The sequence below is a fragment of the Schistocerca serialis genome, chromosome 5, assembly GCF_023864345.2.
Source record: "Schistocerca serialis cubense isolate TAMUIC-IGC-003099 chromosome 5, iqSchSeri2.2, whole genome shotgun sequence".
Classification (NCBI taxonomy): Eukaryota; Metazoa; Arthropoda; class Insecta; order Orthoptera; family Acrididae; genus Schistocerca; species Schistocerca serialis.
Genome location: NC_064642.1, coordinates 264,849,113 through 264,870,924, shown reverse-complemented (window position 1 = coordinate 264,870,924; position 21,812 = coordinate 264,849,113). Strand labels below are relative to the sequence as shown.

Genomic DNA, 21,812 nt, shown 5'->3' with positions numbered 1-21,812 from the left:
AGGTGACTTCTCCTTGACCTTCCATGGAGTCGCCAGGACGCTCACCAAAGGTTTCACTGATGATTTCACCAAAATCATCAAAAAATAAAAAGAGACGAAGAGCACATCAAGCTGCAGAGAGCTTGGTCCCTCCTTTAAGAGAGGGGCTGAGGAAGGTACAGGAGACCGAAAAGAAGGATGAAGATACACAAAAGGAAGTGGTCGTCGAGTGTTCAGATCGGAACTAGAGACAAGAATGGGCTGAAACGCCACACACAACATTTGAACCCTTGCATGACAATACGACATCAGATATGCACAATGAAACCCGACTTGGACAAGGACAGGGATACATCACCACGTCATGATTTAACTGGGAGGACGAAAAGGAGGATCAGACCGATGCAATGGGGGCGGAAGGGGCTTTTGAGGAATAATTTTCTTATTAAAAATTGTCACACTGAACTCTAAGAAGAAAGAAAAAAAGAAAAAAGAAGGAAAACCGTCAATGGAATAAAAGTAAAATAAAATAACACTATATACATCCAAACAGAAGTTATTGTACGCGGCTCCAATAACGTGTCCTCTATTTACTGTCTTGTAGCGTCTCACAGTGGAACATACATATAACGTGACCGCCCTAAAGATAAACATAATTCAGAGTCAAGCAAAGGTAGCTGCACTGAAGGACTTTCTGTATCAGTCAGATACAGATATAGTTTTCCTGCAGGAAGTTAATGTCAAAGAATTGTATGTTTCAGGGTACAAAGAGGTGTTGAATGTGGCTCCAGAAAACGCATGTGGAACAGCCACCCTTGCTAAAGAAGGGATCGAGAGGCAGAAAACACCTCCATCTACCACTTGATACAAAACACAAAAAACAGAAGAAGAAATTTTGTTGCCAGCCTCAGAACGGAAGATAACAGAGTCCTGACAGAACAAAGGGATATCTTAAATGAAGCACACAGATTTTTTCAGCAATTATATTCTGGAAATGCTACTGACGACAACTCGGTACAAGAGTTTTTACAGAACTTTGGAATAGAGGCAGTTGTTACAGAGGAGTAGAACAGAGGTTTAACGTTAAAAATTACGAATGATGAGGTTTTTGATATACTCAAGTCTTCACCTTCACGGAAGTCTCCTGGCCCAGACGGCCTGCCTGTGGAGTTTTATAGGACCTTTTGGCACCTAATAGGTTCCCAATTCACGGAAGTAGTTAATGACGTCTTGAGGGGAGAGGAAATTCCTGCTGCTTTCAAGGAAAGTGTAACGGTACTACCTCCAAAGGGAAGGAGTATGGACACGAAAGATATTACTAAAATGAGGCTGAGCAGTCTAATGAACTCAGATTACAAGGTAGTTGCATGTGTAATTAAAGAACGAATGGGACCGATTTTAGAAAAAGTCATTGGATGCCACCAGATGTGTCTCCCTCAACGTACCATTTTTAAGACTGTATGTGAATATCGAGACATTATTTCTGTTTTCTCATCATCGTCAGCGAATGGAGGCATTACCTTCATTGATTTTACTAAAGCGTTTGACAGAGTCAACTATGGATATCTGTTCAGTAGGTTTCAATGATGGCAACTTAGCGGTTTTAATGAACATCGTCAGAGGCATACGAACGAAAATCTCGATCAATGGACAATATACTAATGAGTATTGATATCTAGTGGAGTTCCTCAGGGAAGTCCCCTGTCCACGTTGTTTTATGTGGTTTCTCTGGAACCCCTTTTACGGCTTTTGAACACAACCTTAGAAGGCATAACAATAGCTGGGCTGAAGACAGTTACAAATGCATATGCTGGCGATGTGGGAGTTCTAGTAAGGAGCGATGATGACTGTGCCCAGCTAACGGACAAGTTATTGCTTTATAGCAGGGTAACTGGTGCGAGGATAAATGAAATGAAAAGTTCCTTTTTAAATTTACAGGGTATTGACAATGTGCAGCTACCATGGGCAAACAGGGTGGACCGTCACATTGCTTTGGGCATAACTTTTTACAGTTGCCCATTAAGAACAACGGCTGCTAATTGGAAACAGGTGTTAGGGAAAATCAGAGGCAGCTTAATACTGCATGAATCGAGAGACTGAAATATCAAGCAAAGAATTAAACTAATAAACTGTGCAGTTCTTTTGAAAGCTGCATATGTCACTCAGATTTTACCAACACCTCCAGACATAGCGATCTGTCGATACGTATGAAAAGGCAATATTTTTAGACTAGCAGTAGGAACGACTACATTGAGACCCAAAAACGGAGGCCTAGGGCTGACAGACCTTCAGAGGAAAAACACTGCCCTCTTCATTAAAAGAACACTAAAACTTATAGAGACGCAGCCAAACAGCATAACTGCTGCTCTATTTGACCTTTTTAAACCAGGAAGCATGCAGCCGCCAGTAGATGTTCACAACATAAATTACAACCTAAAGCATATTAAGGATTTTTATGTAGAATTAAGCTACTTGGCATGCATTTTAACAGACAAAAATAAGAGGACAAGTAAATGTATAGTAGAGAAGTTACAATCAGGCGAAAACCAAAATAAAATGGAGCTGAAGTATCCCAACAAAAACTGGGAAAAATATGGGCTAATGTAAATAACAAAACACTGACTACGGAAGTGCAAGCGTCATGGTACAGAGTTGTCAACAACATAATTAGCACCAATGAAAAACTGTATTCAATAAGACTACATGCAACCAATGTGTGCCAAAAATGTCACAATTTGGACTCCTTAAAGCATCGCTTCATCCGTAATGGATACAAGAATATTTGGAATGACATTGTATTGCAAGTCGCTATTCTCAAATGGACCGATGGAAGAGAAATCACAGTACACGATATACTCTTCTCAGAAGAAGTTTCCTTTCCACCACAAAAAAAAACAATGTCATCTTGTGGCTATTTGGAAATTTTGTCAATGATGTTGTCAACAACAAAGGCAATGACAATCTACAAGAATATTGAGAATATATGAAAGACGAATACTTCAAAATATACCGGAACAAAGACCATAAAAAGAAGTTCGGGAATATGATGCAAATATTGTTTCAGAAACAAGGTATCGGTTAGTACCTAAATAATATGAAATCAACGAAACAAGACAGACTGCCAAAGTAGGGGATTGCTGTTGAGGGTGCAGTATGGTGGGGTCTTCATGTACCCCGGGGCGGATACAGTAGCCGTGAAGGCCTCAACAGAACCCCGAAAAAGCATGTTTTCCCAAAAAGTAACAGGAATCATGCCACAGCACAAGAATAGTAGGGAAAAACTATTCTAATGCATAAGACGTGTATCACTGAAGAAGTTTAATTTCCTGTCTTAATTTTTACTTTTGCTTCTCTCTCATTTTTGTTTAAATTCTAATGAAAGAATATTTTGCATTCCATTAATGCAGTCAACAGTAATATAGAGAGACTTATTTTCACGGTAATATATTTGGATTACAATTTTCTACCATTGTCTTCAAGATGCAATTCAGTTTCATAACCCATTAAAAAAAAAAGTGTGGCATTGAAGCTCGCCGAAGAAGGCGCATGAAGGAGAGCGAATGGAAGGGCTAGAAGGGGAGATGGGAGGCCCTAAAACAAAAAAAAAAAAAATGGTCAGCGCGACACACTGTCAATCCTAAGGGCCCTGGTTCGATTCCCGGCTGGGTCGAAGATTTTCTCAGCTCAGGGACTGGGTGTTGTGTTGTCCTAATCATCATTTCATCCCCTTCAATGCGCAAGTCACCAAAGTGGCGTCAAATCAAAAGACTTTCACCAGGCGAGCGGTCTACCCGACGGGAGGCCCTCGTCACACGCCATTATTATTATTACATGTTCGTTTGCCCTGTGGGAGAGTGTGACACAGATGCTGAAGAAACTGAGCTGGCAGATTCTTGAAGACAGATATAAACTAACCACAGCAAGGCTGCTTGCTAAGTTTCATGCACCAGCCGTAAATGATGGCTCTAGAATATTTTACAACCCCTTACATATTGATCCCATAGGGATCATGAGGACAATATCAGATTAACTATTGCACACAAAGAGGAATTTAAACAATCATTCTTTCCATGTTCAGTATGTGAATTGAACAGGAAGAAACCTTAACAACTGATACAATGGGACATACCCTCTTCCATGCACTTCACAGTGGTTTGCACAGTATAGATGTAGATATTTTTAAATATTTGATGATGTTCAGTTTTCTGCCTTCTGTAGCAACCAGTTATAGAGTTTTGCACCAGAATAAAAACTTCATTCTTAATCCTACATAGGGAAGTAATTATTTCTCCTTCTGGTGCTGTAGTTGTGAATTGCTGAATTCATCTTAAATTCACTCTTGTTATTAACCAAAAATACCATTAGTGAGTACATGTTCTGGCACATAAATGTAAGAATCCTTGGTCCATCAAGAAGCTTCAGCATGATGTTTGGTTATCAGTTTTATATAATATACTTATTGTACACTTCTGTAGAATAAACACTTGTTTCACTTTAGCTACAATGCTCCAGAAGATTACACCACAGGACAGAACTGAGTGAAAGTGGGCACAGTGTACGAGGAATCTAGTCTGCATGTCAACACAGTGACGGAGATTTTTGAGCACAAAACAGACAGAAGTGAGCTTTCTGGTTAACTTATCCACAAGCTGGTGCTCTCTGAGTTTTTTATTCATCTGTATGCTCAGGAACTTCTCACAAGGAGCCTCATACAACAATAGGCTTTATACCTGCATCAACCACATGTGAAACAGGGAAGGATATGAGTTTCACGAAATGATTACCTTGGTACTCACTGTTCCTCTCCCATCAGACAAACATTAAAAATGTCATAGGAAAGTTTTTACAGAACACTGGTAACATGTAGGGGCATATGCAGATGTATGCAAGTTAGTGAGTGTGTGGGTGTGTTTATGCACTGTATCTTGACAAAGGAGGAGTCCAAATGCTAACATGTTTTCCTTCTGTTTTGTGTGCCTATTGATGACTAAACACTTCTGCTTTTCAGTGAGTGGTGACAAAGGAGGAGTCCAAATGCTAACATGTTTTCCTTCTGTTTTGTGTGCCTATTGATGACTAAACACTTCTGCTTTTCAGTGAGTGGTCTCCTTTTATCCTAAAGTATACAGAAACAATAAAAAATTATTTAATATCACTTGCTATTACGTAAATGAAAATTACCTTAACAGGAGAACTGATTGTAACATATTGTTTTTCTTTGAAATCATGAATAATTCACAAATTAAGTCAGGCACAGTCCTCTCACCTGTTTCCAGGCATCTCCTGAGATTCAGAAGAGAATGAAAACTTAATGAAGCAACATGAGGTCTACCCCAACGATCCGCCCCTTCTTCTACATCTTCTTCATATTTGATCCAGCGGGCAGTTTCTTTCCATTCCCTGTCTTCTCCTTCTCCATACAATTCATCCAGTTGAACAAAAACCTAGAAGTATCAAATAGAGAACTTTACCAACAAAATGTTTTATTAATTTGGTGTTGCAGTCACAGTGACAATTTATAACCAAAAGCTTCCATATTCAGGCTTATATTAAATATGTTTTAACTATCCATAAATATCCTGGATAAAATGAAAAATATATATGAGAGCAGGGCGTTACCCATCAAAAAGAAGAGCTGTTTACCATCAGACATGCAGATGTGTGAGTGAGTGAGTGTGTGTGTGTGTGTGTGTGTGTGTGTGTGTGTGTTTTCTACACACATGTCCATTGGTCAGCATCTCTTTTAGTTTGTGTAGTGGTCTATTCTCATTGGTAATATACTACCCATTAAAGACACTATTTAAATGCTATACATATATTAAGCAGACTATAAAAAAACAATTGCACTATTTTTTGTCTCTTAAAGGATTATAACTCCTTTTAGTAAAGAAAGGCATTTCAGTCATACTGGAGACAGCCATTATTGTTGAAATTATTGGTTGGAAAGTTATTTATTCTCCAGCACAGTCACAACAATTCTGAAAGGAAATAAATGATTTTCAAAATGATTGTAATTCCCTCATGCATGAGCTTTAACACATAACTTCAATGTTCACATTAAATGATGGTTACATGTTAACAGTGTATAGTACATCAATTGTTTGTTTGGGACTTCCACTTGCACTTCATCATACATCAAGACAGCTATTGTTCCACATTTGTTACTTGCATCTACCCGCCACAAGTCAAAGGTTTGTGTGTAGAAGGACTTTTTTATAATCATATATTAAGATTGAATGGCTTGCCAGTCACTGATAAAGTGTGGGATGAAAGCACGTCTTAATGTTGCTGCCTGAGCTGTTGTTTGTGTGATCTTATCTTCATAATGCCAAAAGAACTTTACTTTACTGAGAAGATTGAAGAAAGTTTTTTAAACTGCATCATGAAAACATTTTATTGAAACCTTCCAAGAAGCATGTTGAGAGATTGTAGACACCTTTCTTCAATGTCTGTCAGTTCAGATGTTTGATCATTTCTGTGGCACTGTTTTATGACTCAAATTAGCCTGCACTAATTCTGTTTGTGTATGGTCACTGCCCCCTTTCACACACTTAAGCAATATTAAATCAGAATTCCAAATGTCCCAGCAATGAGACATATCTACCACAGCTTAATTCCTCACTGATACTGTGATTTTTCTATTTTATGTGCAATCACATTGTTACTTCTAGACATCTGTGTTATATGAGTGACCTCAGTCATAAAACTTTAAATTTGTAGACAAGGGCTTCATCATTTTTTATGTTTTGTCAAATATACATTTTTCAGTTTCTTTGCAAACAAAGCTTCATGCACCAGGGTGACATCTTGGCAAAATTAGGTAACATTTGAAAAATAAATTGGCAAGATTCCTTCATAGATAATTGCATTGTCTAATAAATGTCTGAATTTACAACTCTTGCAGTCTGCTGATTAACTGAAATATAGTGTGAACATTAATGATCTTATTGTACTTCTATAGACATACTAAAATTACTTCCATTTTTGTGAAAACATCTCCCAGTCTCAGGTTTTCACAGCACCACTGATTAATAGTATGCTTCCAGGAGCTCTGTTGAGTTTCTGTTTTCATTTTATGCACAATATTTCAATGAGAGATACAGCCACCGTCTTGAGAAGCTGTAAGTTTTGCTGTCACTTGTACATTCTAGTTGGAGTACAGGCAGTGAGTATATATAACAGCAAAACTGAGGAACATGGCTGGCTCGGTCATCAAAATATTGTGTATAAAATGAAAACAGCAACTTGGCGCAACAACTGGAAGAACATTATTAATCACTCATTCTATCTGTTAAAATGTCTGCAAAGTAGTTACAAATCTGGCTGCAGCAGTTGTTAAGTAGTTGAATCCAAGACCCTAGATGAATAAAACTAGGATTTATTCACTAAACACAGCCAACAACAATAACAACAACAGCAACCCTACTATCTCTGGTTCTAACACAAGTGTTCATTCCTCAGAACAATGCCAATGAGCACAGGAAACATAAATGTGAGGATATATCAAATAAGCACTTAACCATAATATGGATTCGTCATGACACTAACTGTATAATCTACTGTGATACACTTAGCCAGATGAGTATGAGCTCCAGCATTGCTACCAATCCACACTAGAAGGAGGTTTAAGATCTTGATGACCATCATTATCATATCATCTATGTCATATCATTGGCCATTTGCTAGTGACAGCCACTAACGACATACGAGTTGGAATCCAAAATTTTCAGGACTGGTGCTGCCATCTGGAAAGTAGGAGTAGTAGATCTTTGCACCGCTAGGTGGTGAGAGCTGCACATCTGATAAGTCAGTGTGTGGAGTGGCATTCAGCTGGGAGGACATGTTGCATGTCCACAGTGATTTCTGTAATACTCTGTGTATGGTGTGTGGTGATTTTACGATGGATTCGCAAACAGAACAGCCCGGGTGTATCAAATTCTGTGCAAATCTCGGGAAAAGTGCTACGGAGACCCTTGCAATGATTCAACAAGTGTTTGGGGGACAGAGCATGAGCCGTACACATGTGCTTGAGTGGCATGCTCAGTTCAGGGCCAGCTGTACAGAGGTCGAAGATAATGCTCACACTGGAAGGCCCATTAGCCGCACAACGCCAGACACTGTTCACAAATTGACGTCGAACCATTCAAGATCTTGTGGATGAAGTGGGTATTGGTTATGGAACATGTCAACGAATGCTGACTGGTGAATTGGGCATGCATCGTGTCGCTGCAAAATTTGTGCCAAGGATCTTGACTGCTGATCAGAAGGCACAGCATGTTGAAGTGTGCACGGACCTTCGTCAAACCACATCTGATGATCCAACCTTCTTGTCAGAGGTTATCATTGGCAACGAGAGCTGGATTTATGGTTATGACCCAGAGACAAAGTAACAAATTTCCCAGTGGAAGAGCCCAGGCTCTCCAAGACCAAAAAAAGGGAGACAGGTGAAGAGCAAAGTGAAGAGCATGATCATCGTTTTCTTTGATACCAAGGGAATTGTGCACAAAGAATTTGTCCCACCCAACCAAACAGTGAATTCTGCGTACTGCTGTGACGTTTTGTGACGGCTCTGTGAAAATGAGCAGTGACAACGGCCCGAACCTTGGTGTCAAGGGAACTGGCTCCTGCATCATGACATCACACCCTGTCACACGTCCTTGCTCACCAGGACCTTTTCGACAAAAAACAACATGGCTGTTGTACCCCACCCACCATACTTGCCAGATTTGGCACCTTGCAACTTCGCGCTATTCCCAAAACTGAAACTCAAGTTGAAAGGCCATCAGTTCAACACACTAGAGAGGATTCAAGAAGCATCGCTCAAAGGACAGGACTTGCAGAAAATGTTTGACCAATGGCAGAAGCGCTGGGACTGGCATGTACATGTGGATGGGAAATACTTCGAGGGTGATGATGAACATTAGTCCAAAGGTAAGATTTTCAACAGGTGGAAGCACCAGTTCTGAAAATTTTGGATAGCACCTCGTAAAGTATATGTATCCATGTTGTCTCAGCCTGTTTTCTAACGTCATCTTCCAGTATACCTTCTTAGTCTCTTATTATCTCTTGGAATTCAATAAAAACCGCCCTTTAAGTTTTTACCATCCATTTTAATGTGATACTCTTCAGTATAGTAACTTACAGTGTATCAGTGACTTGTTTCTCAAAGACTGTTAATGCATATTTTGCTGAAATTGGGTCAAAAGTTATCTCAAAATCTATGAATCTCAGGTAAAATAGTAGCTTATATTACTTTTTATGTTCTAAAATTTCATTCAAACCTTGCAAATGGTCCAGTGTACTACATCCAGTTCTCAAGCCTGTTTCTTCCTTTGCTTTACCTAAATCCATTGTTTTTTTTGTTTTTTTTTTTCTGTGCTGTTCATCATATTTCAGTCAATATTTTGTGTGTTGTGAAGAGGGGCTAACAGGTCTACAATTATTTTTATGCCTTCCCTTGTCTCTAATCTTATAAAACATGCTTTTATTAGTGGTACGGAATTGTCATTCCACAAAATATCTTATCGATTTCTTTGATTTCCTCCAGAATTTGTGACTCTGTCCCCATTTATTTAATTCTCCAATGGATGAAAATAAATAGCTTTCTTTTAACTAGAGTGTACTGTTTGTCTGACCACATGTTAAATTACAACACAGAGCATGCAAAGCATTTTTATTTTTTTTATTTTTGCATGATAAGACAAATCACCAGTCTTCACTGAAGCCAGTAACGTGTTGCATAATGGATGTTGTGAAACTTGTAGAGTTAACAAATGGAAAACAATTAGAGATTAAATTACCAAAAAATAATAATACAGGATTAATAGCATTTATTTACAACACAAAAATCAACATTTGTTAAGATGTATAGAGAAGACTTAGATTTCCCAGACATTAGTTTGCAGCTCTAAAACCAAAGAAATTATATTGATCTAGGAATTTGTATGGTACTAATTGGTATAATGAAAGTGTCCACTTCAGCTGGTGTCAGTAGTGGAATCCTTCATACCTGGTCATCGACTTCAGTTGGTGACAGAAGAGGGATCGACACTACCTACAACTGACATGGATGAAAAAGATGATCTGACTACTGCAGGGTTGCAGTTTCTTCAATACATGTTGGGGTGAGTACAGTCTCTTTCTTTATGTTTTTGTTTGACTGCACATATCATAAAGTGCTGATGGGTGTTTGGCGATCCGTTTTTGCCAGAGGTTACAATATACTCACAATTTTAGTATGTGATGGGTTACCACAGACAGTGTTCTGCAAGTATACAAATAAGAATGGTAGTTTTGTAATAAGTGTTGTCATGAGCAAGAGGTATTGCTCATTGTCTATGAGTATACCAAATCTTACACACATGTAGCGATTCAGGAGGCGGAGCAATTCAGGAGGGGAAGCTGAGTGCTATCAAGAAGAATTCACTGTTTTCAATGCATAAAGTAATAGGTATGAGCAGCTCTCAGGCAGAGTAATTAAGTTACAGTAAGAAATCTTATGATAGTGTTACAGTTAAGTATGCTTTTCATAATCTGATTTTGCTTTGCTGTGTTGCTGTATTTATTAAGCATAGCTTCTATGAAGCCAGAGCTTGAGAATTGTACAAAATTTTCATTGGTCTGTGCCACTTGGAATGGTAATGGTGCCGAGCAAGGAATATGGCTAGTATGTCAGTATGTAAAATAGTGAGAAGTGTTGGGATAATGGTATGCATAAGTGTATTTGTCATCTGTGTGTTTATGATTGATAGGGAGTAATCATGTCATGGTTAGTACCACAGGGAGCAGGCTTTCCAATACTGCAAGGGGCTACCATAGGAGGTTTTAAAAACTGTAGCAGCCAAAATAAAAGAGATGCAAGTGTACAATTCAAAGTTGTATATGAGACTGGAAGCGTTTTGGGTTACAAAAAAGGAAGTAGCTTTTCTCCAGAGTATGCAGAGGAGGTGCAGAGAGGACCTGATGACTGGTGGATTAAAAACAGACCTCAGAGTGTGAGAACAGGGAGATTTTGGAGAGGATAGAGAGGAAGCAGACAGAAGGGAGGAGAAGAAAAATGAAAGGGAGAGGAACATCCTCGTGACTAGTTTATCTGTTCCTGTCAAACATCCAACTACCATTAATTTAGTTAAGGCTGTCAATCCTGTGAATATTAGGATGAAATTTGACAACTGGGAGGACGATCTAATTATTGGGAAAATGAAAACATTTAGTGAAGAGGATGATGATGATGTTGTGCGGAGTTGGTTCAATGTGCAGAGCAGTAACAGTGTGGACATTAAGGAGAATAATGTAGAAGTATCAGCTGTGATATCACATGGAACTGTGGAGTCTGAAGTAGCTGCAGTGCTAGACAAGAGTGAGAGTGGGCTATACGAAAGTGAGTAAGTCTGTGTGTTGTAACATGGGCAATTTTGGGTGTTGTTCAGACCACTGAGCCTGTTCCAAATACATAGGGAGTACACATGCCACTGACATTTGGGTCATGCAAGTGGAACTGACAATGATGATGTTATTGTAGATACTACAGGAAATGCACAAGAAGCTGTTGATATTGATAAGTGTGTTGCAGATGTCATGGAAGAAGCTGTACTGGTGCACACATTTCCTCAGAAGCAGGATGAGTGTAGGAAAAGTAAGATGCAGCTTGTTTATAACATCAGCGATCATGTCAACAATGCAAAATCTGTTGCATATATGCTAGAAGTTTGCAATGTAACAGTAGTACGAGTATTAGGTCGCAGCCTTGCAGAGCCAGCTGCTGATTGACACAGTGATCTGTATATAAGAGAAATCAGAGCTCGAACAGAAAAGGTTTAGGTGTTCGTTTTTCCTGCGCGCTGTTCGGGATTAGAATGGTAGAGAGATGGTATGATTGTGGTTCGATGAACCCTCTGCCAGGCACTTAAATGTGAATTGTAGAGTAGTCATGTAGATGTAGATGTAGATATAGCGCAGCTGCAGTTTGAGCTTTGCAACAGGCATAAAGTTAAGTGAAGGATATAAGGTGAACCTGAGAATAAACTTTCTGTCCTAACATTATGACAAAATTAATCTTCAGCTATGCATGGTGGAACTTATTCCAGCCAGAGGAAATGTCATCAGTTGACTGCTGTCAGAATGTTCGCCCATCTTAAGGGGTAAGCTGGTTAAATTGCAAACAAACTCTATATGGCTTAATTTGTATGATAAAGTGTTGCTAGGAACCAGGAAGTTGCTTTGGAACAGCAGGAGTATCAGAAAGCTGAGCATTTGGGGGAGAATATTGTTGCCGTATTGTGAGTGGCCGAACAAAATGCGATTCGTGTGTGAGGATAGGTTGGGAATACGTTTTCCAGGAAAGCATAAGGGGAACTGTTGTCACATATATTAAGTTCTGAATGAAGTTCCCAAACAATGGGTTAAAAAAAAAAACACCAGACAGACAAGAAAAATGTCAACTACATGAGTTTAATGGAGCCAGATCATGTGATATTAAAGAAGGTTTCTTAAAAATAATTTATTAAGGGAGTTTTGCACATTATTTTAGTTGTAAGTGGAGATTGAGAAGTAAAAGATAAATGTTGTATGTACAATAATGTGATGTGCGTGGTAGTAAGAAATGTATTTCCTAGCATTTAAGAAGTATATGGCAGTTGAGCAGGTCATGAGGGCCTTGAAAGTGAGATGAGACATTCAGTCATACACAAAGAATTGTCACAATGACACGGCTAGTGGGAGGTTAGTTGCTGTACATTGCATTGTACATTCACATGAGAACTAATGGGCTGTTAATTATAGTAACACAGATCAAATCTTGCAGTGATAAGTAAGGAAGTAGTGAGCTACCCGCTGTAGGGTGAATTTGCAGCCACTGAACATTGTGACTCAAACTGCCCAGCTCTTTCAGAACATAATTTGAGTAAATATTATACAGTGTTGTCCATGCAGGTTGAGTTCTGTTGCAGAACAGTCCAGGGTAGAAACCCAGAGAGGAGAGTTGTAGTGTACTGCTGCCACTATTTTCTGGCAATTTTGTGTGCAGCACTGCAGAAGCTACATGCAGCCAGTGGGCACAAGATGTCAGCATAACAATTACAGCAACAGAGCTGTTTTTACTCTGTGACACAGATCAGACCTGGCAATGCGAACCAACCAGTTCAGTGGCAAGGCAAGGGTATTACAGAAAGAGGCAAGTAGTTTCCTCATTGACAGACTGCAGGAATGTTGTTAGGAAAATGACTAGAAGTGGTGCCTCGACACAGCAGATGAGACACATCCTGTATAAGTAGCTGTGACATTTTAGCAGAGATATTCATAGCTTGGCAAATTGACTATGATGAGGGGGCTATACTGGGCACCAGTACACCATGGCAGTCACCCAAAAGCATATACTGGTGCCAAGTCTGCCTTCTGGGACTTGGTGCCCCTTCACTGGTGGGCTACTACAGACTTACTCAGCAGCAGCTTGACTCTTGCCTGCGGGGCAGTGAGTTGTGATCAGGATGGCACAGCTGCCTCCATCCTATGTGGATGCAGACACCATGGCACCTCATGCCACTACTCATGGGGACGTGACTGGAAGCTGGCATCCTCTGCAAGTGATCCAGCCATCTCCTGCACTGCTGACAGTGCATGAAAAGTATGGCATGTGTATCTGGGTTGCATGCTCCTAGCCAGCCACTCGTCAGCATTCCAAGGCACATACGTCAGTGCCTGCCAGCTGGATGCCAGCCAACATTGCATCCACCTCACCACATGGTACAAGGGGTATGACAGCATCTCAGTGCAGCTTCATGGTTTGGGATAAAGTGACTGACTTGTTCATACTGTTTCAATGAGCTGCCAATGGCCCACTTCCTAGGCACAAGCCTACATTGCCACCCAGTCCTGCATAGAACTGGCTCACCAACTCCATGTCAGCTTCAAGTATAATATGTCATTTTTTTGGTAAAGTTTTCTATGATAATGTTAAGTAACACCATACAACATTATTGGCTGGAAAACAACAATCACTAGGTTTAACTTCTCATATGGAATTTCCAGTTGTCTTCTAGTAATTACACCATGCCTTTGTGAATTGTATAGATGTTCTTTTTTTAAGTGCAACTGTTTAGTCTAGCTAGTAAACTTATGTTTGTATTATTGATAAAAATAAGGGAGAAGGTTTTTTGTGTAGTTCGATGCTGGTACATAGGCTATCCCCCTTGAGTAACAAAGACAGTGAGTTTAATACCCCCATCCAATGGACATATCAAGACCAAAGCCATCTCATGCTCTCACTCAATAAGCCTTGGAATTTAAGCAATGAGACTGCTTCGCAATTTTAGTGATCATTCAGTGTGTATTTACATCACTTTTCTCCAGTGCCAACTAGAATCCCACATCAAGGTGGAGCATCAGCAATTGAAGCTGCAGAGGCAGTAGTTTAAGTGTAATTGATTAATATAGACACTGATGTCAACTGTGGAGGAAAGCAATTTCTAGACTGGGATGGCTATTTTTTAATTCTTTGTCAATTATATACTGTGTTGTTAAGAGCATGATGATTGCAGCAAAAAGTTGTAACTTGTCACACATAATTAATTAACAACTTTCTCAATATAGAGCTCATAGGCTTTTTAAATTTTATTTTTATATTAACTGTGACAGAGAGACTGTTGCTCTCTTGATATGATTGTGTGCTACTAAAGAGGAAAGTACATTAGTGTATTTTTGAGAGGTACTAAGAGCACCATATTTAGGCTCATTAATACAATACACCAACCTACAAATAGAAAATTTAAGTTTCTTGTAGGGAAAAATATGTCATCACTACTAATGTTAATGTTGATGACATTGTAAATGAAACTCATAACAGGAAAATTATCTTCAATCAGTTACTGTGTAGATCACTATTCCTCAAGACTATAAGCAGCTGCGTCATTCAAATGGAGAAGGAAACTACAATGCTTCAAAAAAACAGTAACTTTTAAACTATGTCAAGCATAATTAGAGATAACAATCACCTCATGAGGGCTGTGGTCAAACATTTTCTTGTATGCTTGCAGAGGAAGTACACTCTGTAATTGTTCTGAACCATCTTTCCTGCCAATATGAACAAGACCTGATGAAGGAGTCTTCTGAAGCTTGTACCGCCGCAACCCTCTTGCATCGTCAAAACGATGACCTAAACATAGCATGAATCATTCTGTAATGAGCAATGCACTTAATATTAATCTATCTCTGTCTCTTTCCTTAAACAAACTACATGGCAGAGTATAATATTACCAATTAATACTTACTGGCTAAATCATCTATGTCTTGCTCCTGCAAATTAATAGCTTCCTCTGGTTGTATACTGACTCTCCTTCCCTCTACTCCACTAAATTCTGCACCAGATCGTAAACGAGATTGTGGGTCTTCTTGCAAGCTATGCTTTCGAGACCGATGATGATGGTAATGATGCCGACTAAAATAGGGAAAGAGTGCAAAAAGGTGAATTAGGAAATACTAGGCACGTAAGTTTCCAACAATGCATTGCTACATAATGAAAAATTAGAACTATATAATACAAAGTATGTTACATCATTCTTCTTATTGTGTAATTTAAAACATTCATATAGATTTGTAAGGAATAAAATAAAAAATGAACAAAATACAGTTCATGGGAAACAAATAATAGGTCTAACGAGTAAACTTCACCTGTGTCGCCGTTTTGGTTTCTTATCCACTTCCTTTGAAGGCTCCTCTGGCTGCAATAATTCTTTTGTTTGCTGGTCAGCATCTTCTAAGGAACCTTCTTCTGGTTTCTCAGCTATTTCTCCTATGAAATTTTGCATAAGTGAATAACATTATTTGGAAGTGGCATCAGTTTCTCAAATTTATTACTTTAGTATGCAGTCTGACAAACACACGACACTAAAAAAAGCAATGGATATTCCTGGATGGAATAACAAGTAAAATATAAGAAAGGCACAACTAACCTATAGCTCACTGATGTGCAGTACATGAGCACATGCAACAGAAAATAGTAATCACACTAGCTATCAAGCTTCTCTAGCATAAGGACACACATTCACACATAAACACACAGACACACAAATGAAACGCACACACCAACAGTTGCAGCAAAACTGGCTGTTGATTATCAATTACTGAGAGCAGTTGCCTGGTTAGATGAAGGTGGGGATTGGGGAAGAGATGGATGCACAAGGTGGTGAGGGTGTAGGGGAGCATGCACAAGATGAGGAGGGTGTTGTGGGATAATGTGAAACAATTTTTTGACAGATGCCTAGGTGGTTGCACAACAAGACAAAAGGAGTTCACAGAGTAGAGCATATACGGGGTAGAGAAAGGGAGAGGAGAGGGGAAAAGGAGGGGAGGGAAGGAGAAAGGGTGTAAATGAAGAGGGTAGAGAGAAAGGGAGAGTGGTGGGAAACAGATCAGGTGAGACATTGTGAAACATTCATTCATTGTGAAACGGCTTAGCACAGGTTTAGGCCAGGAGAATTGCAAGATCACAAGATATGCTGGGGAACCAATTCTCACTTGGGTAATTTAGAGAAACTAGTACTGGAAGGGAGTATGTGAAAGGTTTGCGTAGTGAAGCAGCTGTCGAAACATGTTCAGCAACTGGATGGTAAAGTCTGTGGTTTGTCACAGCTGGCAATGGCCATTCATATATAAACAACATATCTGCTTTCACACATAGGCCTTTTTTGGAGCAGGAGAATGTCTGTGACTGGACTGCATTAGGAGGTGGTGTGTGAGTGTATGGGTCAGGTCTTCCATCTGGGTCAATCACCAAGGAAAGATCTATGGTGTGTAGGAGACATTGGAGTAGGGATGAACAATAAATAATATTCTGTAGATTGGGTGGATGGTGGAATACTGTTTTCATTGATGTGGGTAGGAGTTTTGAGTTGGATATCCCTCATTTCAGAGCATGGCAAGAGACAGTCACACACCTAGTGAAGGATTGTGGTTGAGCATTTCAAGGCCAGCATGACACTGGGTGATCAGAGGAGAGCTGATCTGTGGCTGGTTAACATGTTTATTGGTGTCAGAGAAGGAGAGGCTCAGGAGATCTGTTTATGGATGAGCTGAATAAGATACTGTCTGTCAATAAAGACTCTGGTAAGGTTATAGGTACATTTCAGCAACTCTGCTTTCCACTGTAGATATGGTGTCCACAGCTGGTGAAGCTGTATGGAAGAGAATTTTTGACATGGATGGGTGACAGCAATCAAAATGGATATATCATTGGTGGTTGGTGCACTTGATATTAACACATGTGTTTATGGATCCATCTGAGAGGTGAAGATTGACTTCTAGGAAGGTGGCTCATTGAGTTGAGAAGGACCAGATGAAATGGATTTGGGAGTAGGTGGTGAGGTTATGGAGGAAAGAGCAGATATTTTCCCTGCAATGAGTCCATGTTATGAAAATGTTATCAATGAATCTGAAGGGTTTTTAAATATTGAATAGATAGGAAGCATTCCTCCAGAAGGCCCATCAATAAGTTGACATGGGATGTTGCCATGTGAGTACCCATGGAAGTACCACAGATTTGTTTACAGATTTGCCTTTGAAAGTGAAATAATTGTGCGTCAGGGTGCAGTTGGCTAGGACGATTAGGAAAGAGGTGGTGTGTTTGATATCAGGAGGGCATTTGGAAAGATAATGATCCATAGCCACAAGGAATGTTGATGTACCAGATGTCACATCCACAATGACCAACGAGGGGTCTGGATGTAACAGGACAGGAACTGTGAATGATGGTAAGGATGTGAGTAGTGTTTTGAATTTACAGTGGTTTGGAGGTGCTCATCAAGAAAGGCAGAGGTTCGATATTACAGTGAAATCCTGACCTTTTGTAGCTGCTTGCAGGGGTTGACAAATATCAACAGAGACAGTTGGAAATGTGTGGCCCAACCGGGATTTGAACCCGGGATCTCCTGTCTACCATGGGGGATCAGTACCATTTCTTATTAATTTATTTGGTATATATAATTAAAATTAGTTGAAGAGTTTTTGTATTTGGGGCAGATGAAAACAATAACTAAGTTGACAGGAAAAGAAATAAGCAGAAGAGTAAAAATTGTATGTAATGCCTTTGATAAACTTAACTTATGATGTGACTGAAACAGAAAATCTGCACCCGATGCAAGTTACTACTTTTGGGGGCATGGACTATCAAAATGTAGAAACTTTTCAAAAACTGGTAGATATTCAGTGGGAAACAAAAAACCATCTACTATGCATTAATAGGAACAGCAGGGAAACAGTTTCTATTGGAGGATACAATTATAAATGTAACAAAAATAAAATGAAGAGGGGCAGGATATATAATGTTGTGAACTGATGGTAGAGGGATCAAGAAAATTCTTTACTGAATTCTAAGAGATAAGAAAATACCACCAAGTTAACATACCAGAATGCATGTATATGTGATTAGAAATCACACATGAGCAACATGGGTACATATAGCTCTGCGCTGTAATTTATAAATAAGTCTATAGGAGACCTATAACCAACAGTGGGATATATCCTCTTAGAATTGTCATTATCTAATTTCTTTTACATTAACAACAATGTTACAAAAAGGACAGATAGCTACACACTATACAGAAGAGACATGAGTCACGGACAGGCACAATCAAAAGACTGCTACACATTTTAGTTTTTGGTCAAAAGGCCTTCTTTTAAAGTAGAAAACAGACACATTCACACAAGCACAACTCACATACACATGACCAGTGTCTCTGGTCCCTGTGGCCAGAATGAGTTGTAACTGTGACTGATGGGAGTAGCTATCTTGTGGTGGAGGTAAGGAGGCGGCTTGTGCTGAGGAGGGGGGAAATAGGGTGGGGTGGGGGATGGCGTAGTGGTGTGTATGGGAGCGTGCAAGGCCATTCTGGGGATGGGACAGGGCTGCTATGTGCAGTCAAAACGTTTTGGTGGGCTGCTAGGTTTAGTCGGGAGGCTCCTCGATAAAAAATTATTTTATTAACATTTTCTGACTAATCAAAATTACAAACTTTCCCTGCCTAAACATTTAACACACACCTATTCTAAACTTATGCCATTTATTGAGTGTCTACATTTTGATAAGGCAAGGAGAAATAAAATAAACAAAAATAAACTGTTTACATTCATTTTCATCTTCATTGCCTTTTTTGTTTACTTAGACTGTCATCTGTGGTATCATTTTTTCATCATCATCATCATCATCATCCTGACAGAACAGCTATGAGACTTATATTTTCATTGTCACACATATTTGGCTGTTTCATATGAATATGTTGCAAATTCTGAGGTTGTGATTCCGATTGGATCTGAGAACACAGCTGTCCCTTTTCCTGAAGATATAGCAAATTTCACTTCTATACTCATATGATAATGTTACAATGTCTCTTGCTTCAAAACATATCTGGCCACTGCTGCTCATGGGTTGTGTAGAACCAGCAGCTAACGTACCCCCAACTGTTCCCGTTATACCTCACAGCGATCAACAACAACACTGCTGCACGAAACACATAAATACGCCACTGGTCCCGACTACGTTTTTCACATACATTGCAGAAATGTATGCTATTGTAGAATATTTGTCCAATTTCAAGGTTAATACAATTCCAAATGCAAATGGATTCAGGCAAACTGCAATTTAAACATGGCATATTTTCATAAAAAGCCAAAGTATGCAGTATATATTCCCATGGTTGACAACACAATGTAATTTCTGCTCACTCACAGCCAAGCTTGTTTCATTGTGCCCCACCCAATGTTCCATAGTGCTATTCTTGAGCACCAGTGAAACGTGGATGGCAATATCTTACAGGGTGCAGGTCATATGTAACAACAGCAACTAATACCTAAATAAAAGGTTGCAATCATGATTCAGTCCAATTCTCGAGCCCGTGATGTAGTTACATCTATTAATACTATATCCAAAATGGGTCTTTCTGTTGTAATTTATTCTTGCAATAACAACTGCGATCAGTTTAATGTGATTTATTTCATTCTTTAGACATTTAATTCTGGATTAATTTTCTTTCTCGTTTCATCTGAATGTCATTAGTTTTCACCAAAGCTGATTAAAAGCCAGTAAAGTTTTTCTGCAGTGTTCTAATACATGAACAGTGACCAAATTTCTCATTTGCAACCAAAGTGGCAAATCATTAAGTTTCTCATAAAAAAATAAAATATTGACTTGGGAACAGAATCAAGTAATGGTTTTTGAAGAAGAAGATTTCTGCCTTTGAATGTCATCTTTACCTAAAATGTAGCATAAATGTATGTAAACAGAACACATATGTATGAGAACTTTTATTAAAAACCTATTCAAATACAACAACAATTTGTAAGTTGATAGAATTTAATGTTATTTCCTCTGAAGTTTCATAAAATTGTCAATTTTAAAGTATATAGTTTCTCACATATCCCTTGTCCTAGTGCGGTGAGTCAAATGTCATGTGATTGGTGGTGCAAGATCAATACTGAATCAAGTGCTTGGGTGTACTAGGAAATTTTGAGCTTATTTGACATATGCATTGACTGTCTTGGGCCTATTTGAACACATGCATTGATTGCTTTACCGTACCACTTGGGATAGCTAAAAAAAAAAAAAAAAATGTGAAACATCAAAAGCCAAAGATCATCTGTAAGTGAAAGACGATTCCTATATTAATCTATTTAACAATAAAACCACATTGACTTAACCAGCAATTGCATAATCTGCAAATATAAAATGACCCCTTACGTTTCAAATGATGAATCTGGGAAACAAATCTCATCTTATAATCGGGTAAATATGGCATTGCAGGGAGAGTTCCCACCTGTGCAGTTCAAAAAAGGTAGACAGGATACAGATGACTCAGGCTGTGAAGCAGTCATTTAAGTGAAGCACACTGTGTTGTACAGTATGTACGGCAACTGGATGGTCCAGCTGTCTTTTTGTCGCAGTTTGTTGGTGAACATTCATGTGGACAGAAAACTTGTAACTTACAAAGCCCACGTAGTAGTAGTAGTAGCTGTGTCACTTCAGTGGTTAAAGTATAGTTTGTAGATCACATGATTGCTTTCACAGGCAACCCTGCCTTGAATGGGACGGGAGATGCCTGCGGCTGGACTGCAGTAGATGGTGGTGAGATGATGTGTGGGAAGCATCTTGCATCTAGTTCTATTGCAGGGATGTGAGCCATGAGTCAAGGGGTTGGGAGGAGGAGTGGAGTAAGGATGAATATTCATAGTGTGTGTGTGTTTGATGGGTAGTGGAATACCACTGTTGGAGTGTGGGAAAGATAGTGGGTAGGGCATTTCTCATTTCAGGGCATAATGAGAAGTAGTCAAAACCCTCTCGGATAATGTGATTCAGTTACTCCAGTCCTGGGTGGTACTGAGTCATGAGTGGTGTGCTTCTTTGTGTCCATATGCTGGGCATTTGGGAGGTGCTATGTGACTTGAGCAAAAAAACACAGGATATCTGTTTCTGTACAAGGTCAGATAGGCATCTGTGGTCTGTGAAGGCCTCAGTGAGACACTTGGTACATTTGGAGAGGCACTGCTTGTCACTACAGATGCGTTGATCACAGGTGGCTAGGCTGCATGGAAGAGACTTCTTGGAATGGAATGGTTGGCAGCTGGTGAAGTGGAGGTAGTACTGGTGGTTGATAGGTTTATTACGGACAGAGGTACTGAATTAGTCATCCTTGATGTGGAGGTCTACATAAAGGAAGGTGGTTTTTTTTGGCTGAGGAGGACCAGGCAAAGTGAAAGGGGGAGAACGTGTCAAGGTTCTGGAGGAATGTGGGTAGGATGTGCTCATCATCCAGATCACGAAGACCATCATCAGTAAGCCTAAACCAGATGAG

The 21,812-nt window shown here is 39.4% G+C and overlaps 1 protein-coding gene across 4 annotated transcripts in view; it reads right to left on the bottom strand.

Moving 5' to 3' along the window:
• LOC126480907 (band 3 anion transport protein) overlaps positions 1 to 21,812 on the bottom strand; it is a 603,907-nt gene that overhangs the window by 159,101 nt on the left and 422,994 nt on the right. For all 4 annotated transcript variants that reach the window (XM_050104308.1, XM_050104310.1, XM_050104309.1 and 1 more), the window contains 4 exons: positions 15,643 to 15,763; positions 15,243 to 15,409; positions 14,967 to 15,127; positions 5,246 to 5,423 (listed from right to left, as the gene is read on the bottom strand). In XM_050104308.1, coding sequence (XP_049960265.1) covers positions 5,246 to 5,423; positions 14,967 to 15,127; positions 15,243 to 15,409; positions 15,643 to 15,763 — 627 coding nt within the window. The remainder of the gene's footprint in view (positions 1 to 5,245; positions 5,424 to 14,966; positions 15,128 to 15,242; positions 15,410 to 15,642; positions 15,764 to 21,812) is intronic.